Source organism: Prinia subflava, chromosome 6 (assembly GCF_021018805.1).
Source record: "Prinia subflava isolate CZ2003 ecotype Zambia chromosome 6, Cam_Psub_1.2, whole genome shotgun sequence".
NCBI classification, from domain to species: Eukaryota; Metazoa; Chordata; class Aves; order Passeriformes; family Cisticolidae; genus Prinia; species Prinia subflava.
The window spans coordinates 33,881,677-33,895,272 of NC_086252.1; the positions used below are offsets into that span (position 1 = coordinate 33,881,677).

A 13,596-nucleotide genomic window follows, 5' to 3' on the forward strand; every position below is an offset into this window, starting at 1 on the left:
GGATTGTCACTGCAGTACAGGCAGGGGACTCCTCACTCTCCTTGGACTGAAATGTCTCTCCCTCTTGTTTTCATGATCTTAATTTTGCCTATTGTCTGTTGCCAGGTGAAACTCTGCACATGCAATAGCATCATGTCGGGATAGCTGTGGAATTCTTCAGCATCTTCCACAATGAAACCACCATAAACAAAATAAGCACGTGTAGGTGCACGTTTGGATGTTTGGGGAATATTCTGCTAGGAACTGTGAGATTTTGAGATCATTAGTAAATCCTTTGTCTCATTTACGGGCTGGTTTTAGTCTGATTTCAACACTATTAATTTGAAAAAGACTACAGCTCTGCTTTATTCTCATCTTTGCAACAGTTAGTGTATAATTAATGTGGGGAATTGCAAAGTATACTCTCAGCACAAGTCATATTCCCAACTTGTTAGGGGCTTGAGTTTGGTAACGTTTTCTCTTCATTGAAGAATGCTCTGTGTTTTATTAGGTCAGTGAACCACTCCAGCCCATGTATAAATTGTTCTGTTGAGCTGCTTTCTTGTCATGCCTGAATGAGAAGTGAAAGAGGACTCATACACACAGTTTGTCCTGTGTTTTTGCAGCTCTGTGCTTGAGGATGACCTGCAATTTGGCCATTTGGGCACATTCCCCTTACCCTGGCTAAGGCACTGCCTGTGCTTGGTGCCACTTGGTTCATTTTTATCTATGCAAGAGAAAAGGGAGATTCCAGTCTCAAGACAAGGAGAGCAGCCATGGGCTGCAGTGGTCTGGCTGACAACCCAGCCAAAAACAAGGACCTGGTCAGGAAGTTTGGAATAGGAGTGCTGCCTGCACTGGCACTGCACTGATCCGTTCATCACCCTGTTCTTATCTGCCTCGGAAATAATCTTGAGCTTACATGGAAATCAGTGCTGGAGAGGATTGTCTTGCCTGTGTCTTTTTGTGGATAAACAGACAACATTAATCTCCATGACCATCTGTCCTCTGGGCTTTTCAAGTGATAGATCCATTGCTCCTTTTGTAAGAGACATTTAAAAAATATTTTAATCAAAAAATAGACCCCCAAAATGTTGTTTCTTAAATCAATTAGTGGGCAAAACCCACTTATTCTCATACAAAAGCCCACTGCAAAGAGAGATGAAGTAATTCAGGAATCCTTTTTCTTTTGCTTTAGGCATGCTTTTACATACGGCAGCAGATCTGGCACATTTCTTCTGTGCATAAGATACAGGTAAAGAATATTAAAATTTAGGTGTTCTACTGTAGTAAAATTCATGCTTTAGTCTGGGAATGTTCTGCTTATGGAATGAATAAAAAATTTAATAAGGCTTTTGGGCTTATTTAGGAAATATATTCAGTTCCTACCCAGATGTATTCTTGTTCCCTTCTTGAAAAATAAATTTAGACAGATGCATGTGCTCAAACCCTTTATTAAAATAAATGCATCAGCTACATATATATGAAAAAAAATTATTTTTTAAGAAAGGCCGACTAATGGTTTTGTCACAAATCCTTACTAAGAGTGAGCAGTGAGGAGCTCTGCTCTGAGAGCAGACCAAAAACCAGGTTGTGCCCTGAGTCAGTGTCCCCTGTTGGGAAGTCACAGCTCTCCCTGTTCCCCCCAGGCAAAATGCACGGATCACATTTTGTTCTGTTGAGTAGGAAAGACAGCAGTACCCTTTTCTATTTTTTTTTATTTTTTATTTTATTTTTTAATTTTATTTTTCCTGTTCATCCTCCATTGCATTTCCTGCCCAGGGGAGGAAGATGACATCTAATATGAACCTGTTCTGTGACACAGACTGGAAAATCAAGGATTGAGACCAGTGTTTCCTTTTCCTGTGTCTCCAGACTGGGCACCACCCAAGGGACAAGCCAGCCTGCAAACCTTTGAAATTTTGTTGCACAGATAATGCTTTGAACAGGAAGTTACGGGTCTGTTTGCTATAAGCAGCTGCTCATTTACTTCCAAACACCCACTGTTCAGGCATATTTGCCATCCAGGAATCTTAGACAAACACTTGTTGCTTTTCAGCACATCCTTGCCATATGGAAAGCAAGTCTGATGTGAATGATTCCTCCATCCATTTGGATGAGATATGTGGTTTGTTCCCTGCTTGTTTGTGTGGGAGGTTTTGCTGGACCTTTGGCTTGCAAACTGGCTGATTTTTGATAGCTTAAGTCAATCTGGCTACTCAGTGAAGACATTCCAGAGAATATATCACACAGTGTCAAGATGACAACTCGGTGGGAGTCTGATTTGTTGAGCAGTAAAACTTCCTGCTTATGCAGCTGGCGAGGCAGTAATGTACAGAAACATTACATGGGAAGGCTGGAATGTGGGAAATCACTGACTTTCACAATATGACATTGCTTAGCAAAAAGCTGCCTTTGAAGCCCAGTGTTCACATTTCCAATTAGTTTGCCTCTAGCTCTCATGCAAAGAAAGTCCTCATGCTACCGGGAAGGGAAAAGAAAGGAGGAGGGAAAGAGGAGCAAGCAGAGCTGGAGGAATGACTGTGAGTTATATTGCACACTGTGAATTGGCTATAAATCCTGGCTGCAGGAATTACTGAAATGGAGAAATAGTTATCTCCTAACTCTGAGATCCAATCTGCAAAGCCCCAGCGTCGGTGTGGTGATTTATGTGATACAAAGCCATCAGGACTGAGTCCGAAAAAACAGATGCACACAGAAAGTTGTTCTCTGTTTTAAACGGGGACCAAACCCCAGGTCTCTGGCTGTGTTGCATGGCCAGGAGGAAATGCCAAAAGAGGGGCTGAGCTCAGCTCCAGGTGTGCCTGGTGTGCGGGAAAAGGCAGGACGAGGATGCTGCTTGCCGTGACCTCTGCTTGCTGATGAGCTCCAGAGGGAGCTGTGGCTCGCCTTTTTTCGCTCAGAGATGCACTCACAGGAAGGAGACAGCAAGGGAAAGGATAAACGTGGTCCCGTGAATCCCTCTTCTTCCCCCCTTTTCTTTATTCCAAACTTTCATAAGACAACTCAACTTTTATGGGCTTTCATTTTTAAGGGTTGTTTTTAGAGCAGTCCTGTGAAAATACATGTAGTAAATAAAGGAAACCTACTGTGTTGTCTTTGTTTATAATTTTTGTAAGGATGCAGTAAATATCAGTCAGAACCCTGCTTTAAAGCCTCCTGAAAAGCAGTGACATCCCAGGATTTTTAAACCTGTGTTTTTCAAAAGGGAACGCAAACCACTGCACAAACAATTTTTCTTTAGCGCCCGAGTGTGTTTGTTGGATGCAAAGTTGATCCAGAAATATATTTTATTTTGAGGTGCTGCCAGCATTTGCCTCTTCCCTCTCAACAAGACTGATTATCCTGGAAACAATCCTTCTCAAGGAGGATACGAGGCTGTAGATTGCTGAGGCACAACCACACATTTCCCTGTCAGCGCTGCCACCCGCGCGCCCGGGCCGTGGGTGTCTGCTTTGCATGATCACCAGGCACTTATTGCAGCTGGCAGCCAGTCAGACCTTGCTGATTTACACTTTTTGGGGGTTTGGAGTGATGTTTATTTAGACACCAAACACAAACTTTCAGGCTGAATGCCTTTCCCCACGCACTCAGGAAGCAAAGGAGAGCGAGCCTGAGTAGAAAAGACGTGGTGCCACCACTCTGTCCTGAATGTTTCTGGCTGTCATGCAGACAGTATTAGAAATTCCAAACTGTGCAGGGATGAAAAATCATAAGGAAGAAGTTCCAAACTGTACAGGGATGAATGTGAAAATTTTAAGCCATGGTTCTATGCATTTAAAACAAACCAATAGCCTGTTTAGGTTCAGTTCAAAAATAACCACACATAGATTGTGTGGCTTTATTATCTCCTTCAATTGAGAATCTGAAGCTGCCGAAATTAAATAGAAGCTTTTCTTCCTCTGTCCATGCAGGTGAGTTGTTAAGAAGGCAAGAGAAATGTCTAAAAGCAGTGGAAACAATATCAACGTATCAAACAATGATAACATTGAATAATCTGGCAATTTGTCTGTATTAGTGTTAAGCTTACTCACTCTTTCTTGGTTTTATTAGTCAGGCAATAATCCACCCCAAATTTCTAAGATTATAGACTCAATGTAAGTACATAGCAAAGCTGATTTGCTGTCAGAAGTGTTTGAAACTAGAAGTGTAAAAGTGCATAAGGACACAGCATTTTCATTTTCAGAGTGCAAAGAACAACTGAAATAAAGTCCTTCAAAAGGATTTTTTTCTCAGAATTGTCACATCCATCGTTGTGGCTAAGCCACCCATGCATTTCTCAGTGTGAGGTCACCTGGCAGCAACAGGGGACACCACTGAGCTGTGGTTTGGGCACAGGTTCACCTTTAGCAGTCTCTCTGACATTATCCTGCTGACATGGAAATGAGACATGATGCAGTGTTAAACTTGCAGTAAACTTCACATCTGATCACAGCTTTGCTATCATGGTATGTGTATTTTTTTCCTCACTCTTTGTTGGATTTTACAACCCTGTGCAAGCTGAAATGTTCTGTGTAACTCGGAGCTCAGCTACCTTACATGGAGTTCTTAAAGTCAGGTTTAAAGCCATAAAAGATGCTCAAATGCAGAAAAAAACCCCCCTCTGTAAAGCAGAAATCTACTGTTTTCCCCTGATTCCTTCTTGCCATACCCTTCCCAAGAAGGTCAGCAGAAGCACTGCACTCCCAGCTGGATCTCTGAGCACTCAGGCACGCAGCCCATGGGGCTCTCTCACCTCTGCACAGTCCCCAGGAAGCCTCAGGATTATCAAAATTAACTTGATAGATGTATAAATACAGGTACGTTTACTGCTAGTGACACTGCAGTCTGAGCTGCATGATACTCAGCTCTTTTTGGAATTCAAATGGATATTATGGTAGTTTTTACATGTTTTATTTAAGAAAAAAAGGGGTTGTGTAGTAGGAATTCTGCACACCAGGGATTTATTCTCCTCTTTTTCATTTGTCATTTGTGTGTGAGTTAGGAACACGTGCCTGTGTTTACACTTCCAGCCTTTCAGTGTATGCCACATATCCCCCAATTAGTCCATGCCTGATGAAAAATCATGTGAAATCATGCCTAAAAAAGGCAAAATGAGATTTGTTGTGCATTTGAACTCTGAGAGGTTTATGGGACAGAGAGCAGCCTCCCACTGCTGGGAGCACTGGTTTTCTCCATTTTCTGTGGAGGAAAGTTTGCAAAGGTCAGCTGAGAATGACTTCTGCTCTCAGGCTGACTTCTGCAGGCTTCTGCTCCAGAGGAGCTGCAAAATCTGGAACCTCTGCCAGAGGAGAGAGAAGCTGTTTTATATAACAACAGTAAGAAACAGCTTGTTATAAAATCTTATGAATTAAGGACTTCTTCTGCTGGATCTTGTTACTTGTCCCACAGGCTCTTGATTTTAGGCAAGAAAAAAGAAGCATTACTCAACATTTTTTACCAATGGCCAGTGGCCAGTAATAATCAGGAAAAAGTAGTGTTTTCCTCCCACTTAATTTTCTCTTCATTCATCACACTCACAGGCCCCTTATTTAAATTTTTATAATGCTAGGCTAAACAAACAAGACAAAATAGCAGTTATTGAAATAGAATGAAGGCTTGGATCAGACAGAACAGAAATGTTTTCATCATCTCAAAAAACATTTTTGCAAAAGGTTACACCAAGATGGACAACAAAACCTCAGAAGCTTTTGGAAGGTGGAAAGAAACCTGCTGTGAGTTGGTGGAGTTTGGAGGATTGCAGGGAGCGCTTCGCTCGGCTGCATCATCATCAGCGCGCTTCCCTTTGATCTGCCTGGAGATGTGGCAGAGTGTTTAAAGCTGGAAACAGCACTTTTCTAATGTTCTCTAACCTCAAAAACAGGATGCCAAACATAAGGTTCTTTGCTCCTTTTTTCTCCCTCCAGCACATTCCTGCCAGAGCAGACTATTCAATTGTGCACTGTGCGTCACGACCCTCCCTGCTGAAGGAGGGGAGGGCGGCAGTGTGGGGAATGAGAGGGCTTTTGTTGCTGCAGGGAATTTTTTACTGGCTTTTTTTCCTCTGTGTGTGAGAGACATAAAATGCTCTGGAAATGTACAGATTCTTCCTGCCAAGAATGGTTGTTTTCACAGCTCCCCTCTTGCCAATTTCAAACTGATTAAGAAATAATATTAAAAAAAAGAGAAAGTTTTAACATACATATCCTAAAGTCCCTGGATGACAAATATTGTTGAGCAATTGAGTCTGTAAAGGAGCCAAAATAACCTTTTTCCCCAGAAGAATTGAAGAATCAAATATTAATACTAATGGTAATGTGGAAAGGGAATTTTCAGTGACAAGAAAAAATTCAGGAATGAAATGCTGTTAACCAATTACCTTAATTAAGCTGGAACTTCAAGGTTCTAATATTTTTAAGGATCTTAGTCAGCTTCTTGGCCTTTGGCTTTAATTTTTTCCCCCAGAAAATCTTCCATGCAAAATAATTAATTAATCTCCAAAAATGAATGTTACTCATTTTGAATGCATGAAATATTTAGAGAGGATTCCAGCCAAATATTCTCCTCCTAACTTCGACTTGACTTATTCTAATTAACAAGTTGGTTTTGAGTATAACATTGAGCTTTATGGGCTCTGATAGAAGTATAGTTGATCCCAGCATAAATACAGGCTAAATGTTCTGTGGAACATGCGCAAAAAGGAGAAAAGCTGTTTAGGAGTCAGAGAATTGTTGGGAAAAAAAGGGAAAGGTGTAACTCACTTTTCTGGCACCTCCTTCCAGTGTAGCCCTCGGCACAGGAGCAGACATTGGTCCGGACACAGTGACCACCGTTCTTACAGGGGGGAATGCAAACAGCTGGGGCAAGGAAAGGAAATGTTCTGTGAGCCAAAATCACGTGGGGGATCAACACTGCCAAAACACAGGCTCCTTATTCAGGTGCCTCTGTTGGGAGAGCAGCTCGCAGAGGTATTTTTTAAGCTGGGGTAGGGAAGGTGTCTCCCCAAAGGGTGATCCTGAATGGAGACTCTGATTCTGTGTGGTTTGTGGAAAAATGTGGAACATGATTCCAAGCACCCAAGGGTCTCTTAGATACTTGCAGTCAGAATATTCCCAATGGTGTCAGATTTTAAAGTCTCTGTCAAAGAGCTTCCTCAAGGGCTTCTCCCCATGATCGGTGTTTGACATTTGCTAGCTTGGCCTTGGTGCTGTTTCTTCCCCCTTTCTCAAGGAAGCAGAAGGAAGGGCTTTGCTTTCCTTCAGCATCCCTCCATTATATACTCCTATCAATTTCAGATCCCATCAATGTGGATACTTATTTTCAAGTTTTAGCTCTGTCTAAACCAGAACACTTAAGAGCAAAAATTTCAAATCACCTAGATGATGAAAATCACCTTCTGTGTTCAAGAACAAAATCATCACGTTACAGTCTGTATCATTTTCACTCTCCTTAACTCCCAACATCATGAAAACAAAGAGTTTCCAGCAAGCTCCATTTGCAATTAGATTTTTCTGTGTGAATGTTTCACTTGCAAAAATATACATCAGGATCACATTCATTTAGGAGGCTCAGGGAAACAAAAGAGAAAGAGCAAAGAATTTTAATGTTGAAGTAGTTTTGGTAAGAGTGCATTTATATTGCCAGATTCAGGAGGAGTTACTAGATCCTACTACATACTGAAATATCACATACTGAAAAAAGAAAAGGGAGTGGTCTTAGCACAGGGGTATTCCAGATGCTTGAGCCCCAAGTTCTCTTTCTTGTGTGTTCTGCCGTAGATACTGGGTCATTAAAGGATTCAATAATTTGACTTCTGCAGCACAGAGGGAGTGAGAAGCCCAGGAGTGTTAGCCTCAGTTTACAGCTAGGACAGGGATTCAAAATCAGGCCCTGCTCAATCAGAGCAATATTGGATCCTATTTTTGAGCAAGGATCTGATGAAGTCCTACAGAAGTCTCCCATCCACAATACTTAAGGATGGTCAAGTAGGTGACACTGTGAGCCCCATTTGAAGGTAAATTATCACCTGGCTCTGAAACACAGTATAGTACACACCACAGGGTACCAAACTGAGCAAAGCACTGCCATGCTTTAACAGTTAATTGAATAGTTGCTAATTAATGATATCACTGGCTCAGGTAGTTTTCAAGTAATTATTTAGTTACCATTAATGATGCCACCAATAAGTTCTTACTTCTTCCCAATACCAACAGGAACAATAAAATGTGGATTTATGACAGGCTATAACAACAAAGGAGCACACATAGTTATGACAAGGAGAGTCTCTGGATATATTTCATGTGGGGGCAGGTAATATTATAGATGATATTTATATTTTGAGCCTGGGCCCTCTATCAAGATGATAAATAGAACTTTCTTACCTCTCTGGCACTGTGGCCCGTAGAAACCAGAAGGACACGAGCACACGTTTGGCCGTACACAGACTCCCCCATTCAGGCACACAGGATTGCACACAGCTGGATGGGAATAGAACATAACTTTATGAATCTCTGATAATGAACTTTTTGGAGCAGGCACTCTTTTACTGCTGCACGTGTCATTACAATTAATATTTCTAGTGATACTGTGGAAAGTTTAATGCAACCCTTGCAGGTCAGTTGTGCTGCAACATTTATTCATGGTCGACACAGTGGGAGCATTTCAGTGGTGTTTTAGCATAGCTTGGCAGATGAAATAGACTATAATTTAATGTAATAATTTAATTTATTTCAGAGGTATTCCTTTGATTCACACAGTTCATTTATTTCTATTCCAGTATTCTCACCAAGCACGATCCCAAGGTAGTAAATGTAGTCAAATGAAATACGCCCTGGATAACCTGGAGATGAGCTATTAATTGTTTGCTGCTTTGTCTGAATTCAGCAGAGCACTGTGGCATTTCCGTGGACTTGAATAGGTGTGCACCAAAAAACCTGTTTGTTCTGCCTCATTTAAATGCCAGTTCCCACAACACATTGGCTCATTCATCACCAACAAAGCCACTGGCTGAGCTCCCTTTGCCTCTTTATGTATCTGTTATTACTCTAGATGATACAACAGGCATTAGGAATTAAAAACTGTCTTGCATATTTCTATGTGGCAAGAACCAGACTGTTAAAAAACCCAAACTATTTGAATTTCAAATTGATTTAGATGGGAAGTCAGTGTGTGAAGAACAAGGAATCTGATAAGGTTTTCATTGTAAAGCAGAGTGACACTTTAAACCAGCCTTTTTCCTTCTATTCTCTTTGTCTTTTGGTATCTTGCAGAATAGCCCATTAAATAAATTAAATGCATTTGAGCTTAAATAAATTAAGGGTCACTAAAATGTTTCAGATGCACTAAAGAAGAAATAAAATGTCAATTTGGAAAGAGAAAAAAAAGTGAAATTGTAGTCTAGATGAGAGGTTTTTCTGACTAAGGAGCAGCCACTTATTTAGTCAAAATGAATTTAATTCATTGCTCAAGGGGAATTTGGTTTAGTCCTCTCATTGTCCTGGATAGTTCATAGATGTCCATAATCTTGTCAGTCTGTCAATGTTTATATTTCCAGTGGTAAACTCCTCTTTTTTTTCATTTTTATACCTGTATTCTTCCCAAGATTCCTATTATAACGCTTGAGGTGGGAAACCCCAGCAGTGCCCACAAAATATTCTGTGCAGTTCACACAAAACAGTGCCAGAGAGGTGAGTCTGGCAGCCTTTCACCAAAACTGTCAGCAGACAAAAAAATCCTGCTGCTGGAAGTTACTACTACTTTTGCTTATTTTCTGTCCTTCTCTTGCAATGGTTCTGCTTAAAGCCACCCCAAAATGAAATTGCAGAACTCCGTGAGAAGAAAAAGAGGAGCTAGTGGGAACCAGACCAGCAGTGACAATCCCAGTCATTTCCTGTGGATCACAGCTGGGCTGATTTATGTGTCCTCAGTAGGTCTGTCATTTTAACACTTACAGGAAGAGCAGTCTCCAGGAGATGGAGGTTAAAATGACATCTCTCACCTTCCAGGAAAGGGAATGTAGGCTGAAGGTGTCAGTCATTTAATATTCACCGTGGCAGAGGCAGACTGCCTCTGGAGCCTTGAGGTCTGGCACTAATTCAGGTAGTTTATTCAGGTTTTAATATTTCACTCTTTTGCATGTCCCAGGTGAGTGCTGTAGTTTCTGTGCCTTTGGAGAAAATATCCACCCCAGCTTTTAGGACTTTGCTCCTGAGAGGGGAGTCTGAGCTGTGTCTGTTTAAAACTTTGAGCCCTGACTAGAAATAAGTACCTAGTTCCAGTCTACACCTTGTCATTTTGTACTGATGGGTGGAGGTGGCTTTTTTCCTGAGCTCCCACACTTCTGTGGATGCTTTTTGTAGGTGCTCTGCAAGTGAGAGATGCAGGCAGGAGGAGCAGTGTGAATTCTGGCAGCACAGCATGCTAAGAAGTAGCTCCAGAATCACACAAGCTTAGAAAGCTGCAAAAAGAATTCGTTTGTAGGTTCCCTCTATAAAACCTTGAGATGTAGGTAAACATCTAAACTTAGGCACACTTACATAAACATCTAAACTTATGAATAGTTACATAAACTCCAGGCCTTCTGAGGTTTTGCCCTGTGCTTGGTCTCCTCTTCTTAGGCTTTAATTCTTTCAGCAGCAATTCCCAGTTTGAGTTCTGAGCTGTGGGGAACCAGAGGGGTTTTGGGCAGCAAAGGGCAGGGTCAGTCCTTGCCAGGCACTCACCTGTGTCACAGGAGGGGCTGCTCCACCCACGCCTGCACTGGCACTCATCTGGTGACACACACACACCCCCGTTGTGACAGTGCCTGTTGCACACCACTGGAAAACACACAAAAGATCAAAATCCCTTATCACTACCACCACTGCACATCCTAAAGCTGCTCTATTACAGCCAACAATGGATAGTGCTAGTCCAGGAGGTAAACTGAGGGTGGAATCTGTCCCTTTCCTTGATTTACTTTCTCTATTAGAAGGTATACACATAAAATTCTGTGCTTTTTAAGTATTCCAGCTACTTGGATCATAGATAAAATTATATTCCTCTCAAGGGCAACCTGATATTTAAATAAGCAGCAAGGTCAGTAATGGTGGAAATGAGAGTGTTTTGCTGATACAGAAGGGTTTGAAGGCTGATTTTCAGATATTCTCTGTATTCAACCTCTTTTTATACTTGTATTGCAGAGTAGCATTACTCCTAATAGGTATGGCTGGTATTTTGTGTTCTCAAAATTAGCATTACTACATTCACTCACAATCTTCAATTTCATAAATATTACTGTAAATAACATGCACCTTTTTTTTTCTTCTTTTTGTTTATTTTTCAAGAAGGAATTTTACGAAGCAAACGTTGATTTAGATGTGCATATTTTTACATAATACAACAATGCTGCTGGTAAATATATCCTCTGAAATAGCCACTGTATTACTTCAATGTGTTATCCTTTGTATTCAATAATCACTTTAAGAGGAAATATAGGCAAAAAAAAGAAAAAAGCTTTTTTTTTTCTCTTGTAACTTCTGCTAATTGCTAATGAAGAAAGCCTGAGTGAGTTCGTACATACTTGTTTCACATCGAGGCCCTACAAATCCATAAGCACAGGAGCAGGTGTTCTGAGGCAGGCAAGTTCCTCCATGCTCACAGGGCGGCTCACACTGCGCTGCAAGAGTGAAACATGAGGGAAAAAATACACTTCAAATATTGCATTCTCTGTGGTTACGAGCACAGCACAGGTTACCTCTTTCCCCATCCCATTTTATTAATCCAGTGAGTAATTTGGCTGAGGGAAACACTGCAGGATAGCAGTAGGTATCACATTAGCAATACAGCACTAATGAGCAGTTGTATAAAGTCTGCAAGGGAATGGTTTTAACATAATCATATTTAACTTCGGAGCATGCACATTTTTAAGTAGATATTTTGAGGGCTGGTGATGGATGAAGTGCAAATGCAGGTACAACTCAAGACCTTGCCCATCCCTCTCTACAAATTTGCCTTGTGGATGATCAGTAAGGCTTAACAGGTATCAGAACTCACAATAAGGCAGAGATCAGGTGTTCCTTGTAGAAAAGAGTTGTGTGTGGATTTGTCAGCAAAATGGCAAACATTTAAGCAAAAATGTTAATATTTAATGAGTAGCATGAGCTCTGCAGACAAAGCAGCAAATTAGATAAAGATTTCTTGACTTGTTGCCGCATGCAATGTAATTCTGTGGAAGAGAGAGGATGAGTGTGGGGAGGACTCCTGAAACAGGCTATTTGCTGAAGGCATGCTTGTTTTTCAAATGTTGATAATTTTGAATCTAAAACCTTTATTGTACAGTGAACCTGGAAATTATGGACCCTTACACCTAAGATCTAAAGCAGGTATCTTACAGTTCTGTTTGTAACCCTCTAATAAGAGGTAATTGCGCATGGCAAACTCGAAAGAGGAGGAGGAAGATCATTGGAGGGACAGAATGATCACTGAAGGGACAAAACAGTCACAGAAGGGACAGGAATGACCACTGACACTCAAAGGAGAAGCTCTGTGGAGGGAGCAGAGCAAGAAATGAGTGCCTCAGGAAAAAAAAAAGACACCTCACATAGCAGAATGAAAAATATCTTCCCTTGTGTGTGGGAAGTGAATACAGAGAAAAATGTTGTACTTTGGCTCACTTCGCTGACAGAGTTTTGTCTTTTATGAAGGATATGAAGCTAAGCAAGGTTATTCCAAGGAAAAGGCAAAATGAAGCTAACGAGACCTGAAACAAAGCATCTTTCATTTTAAGTATTGTTAAAAGGAAGAGAACCTTAATGCACCACATTTTGTTCTTAAAGCTGGAAAAGGGGCTGTGGAAATGGAAAGCTAAATGAAGGAGTAACTCTTTGGGTGCCACATAATTTAAATGCAGTTATTGTGTTGAACACCTCCTCACCTCTTGTGATTGTCACCAAGCCATGGGATATGAACTTTGCCATCCAAAAATATAATGAAATTCTTCACATATTTTCTAATTGCAGTAAAAAAGACGAACTCCAAGAAGGGGCTTTTAAATAAGCCATTTTGACAAAGATTGCATTGAAGAAATGTATTTGGTATTTAATGGTGAAATTTTCACTGCTGCATTATATAACTTTAGGATTTGACCTTCCTGAGAATAAAAAAGTTACAAGGTGTATTTTAGACCCATACTGTATATGCTGAGAACGTCATTAAGGTAAATTTAGTTTTAATGGGATGAGCTATAAGGTTTAGACATTTGCAAATCAACATGTGCTTAGCTGAAATTCCACAGTATACATCTGTGCAATTAAAAAAAAAAAAAAAAAAAAAAAAAAAAAGAAGGGTTAAACCCAAATCATCTTTTTTTGACAACTAAGTAGGTTTAGATAGTTTAGATAAGGTATTAGGAAGAAATTATTAGCTGTGACAAAGGTAAGACATTGGCACAGGTTGCCCAGAGAAGCTGTGGCTGCTCCATCCTTGGAAGTGTCCAAGGTCGGGTTGGATGGGGTTTGGAGCAACCTGGGATAGTGATTTCTTTCCAATTAGAAATTAAAGCAGGTAGAATTGGTCAATAATGCCTGTGTGGAGGTAAGGGGGTTACAAAACCTGGGGGGAAATGTACCACTCTTTTTA

The 13,596-nt window shown here is 40.8% G+C and overlaps 1 protein-coding gene across 1 annotated transcript in view; it reads right to left on the reverse strand.

Annotated features, from left to right (window-relative positions):
* LOC134552441 (von Willebrand factor D and EGF domain-containing protein-like) overlaps positions 1-13,596 on the reverse strand; it is a 110,230-nt gene that overhangs the window by 15,276 nt on the left and 81,358 nt on the right. Inside the window, exons 19-22 of the mRNA XM_063401155.1 lie at positions 11,540-11,635; positions 10,701-10,796; positions 8,361-8,456; positions 6,741-6,836 (exon numbers count right to left, since the gene is read on the reverse strand). Coding sequence (XP_063257225.1) covers positions 6,741-6,836; positions 8,361-8,456; positions 10,701-10,796; positions 11,540-11,635 — 384 coding nt within the window. The remainder of the gene's footprint in view (positions 1-6,740; positions 6,837-8,360; positions 8,457-10,700; positions 10,797-11,539; positions 11,636-13,596) is intronic.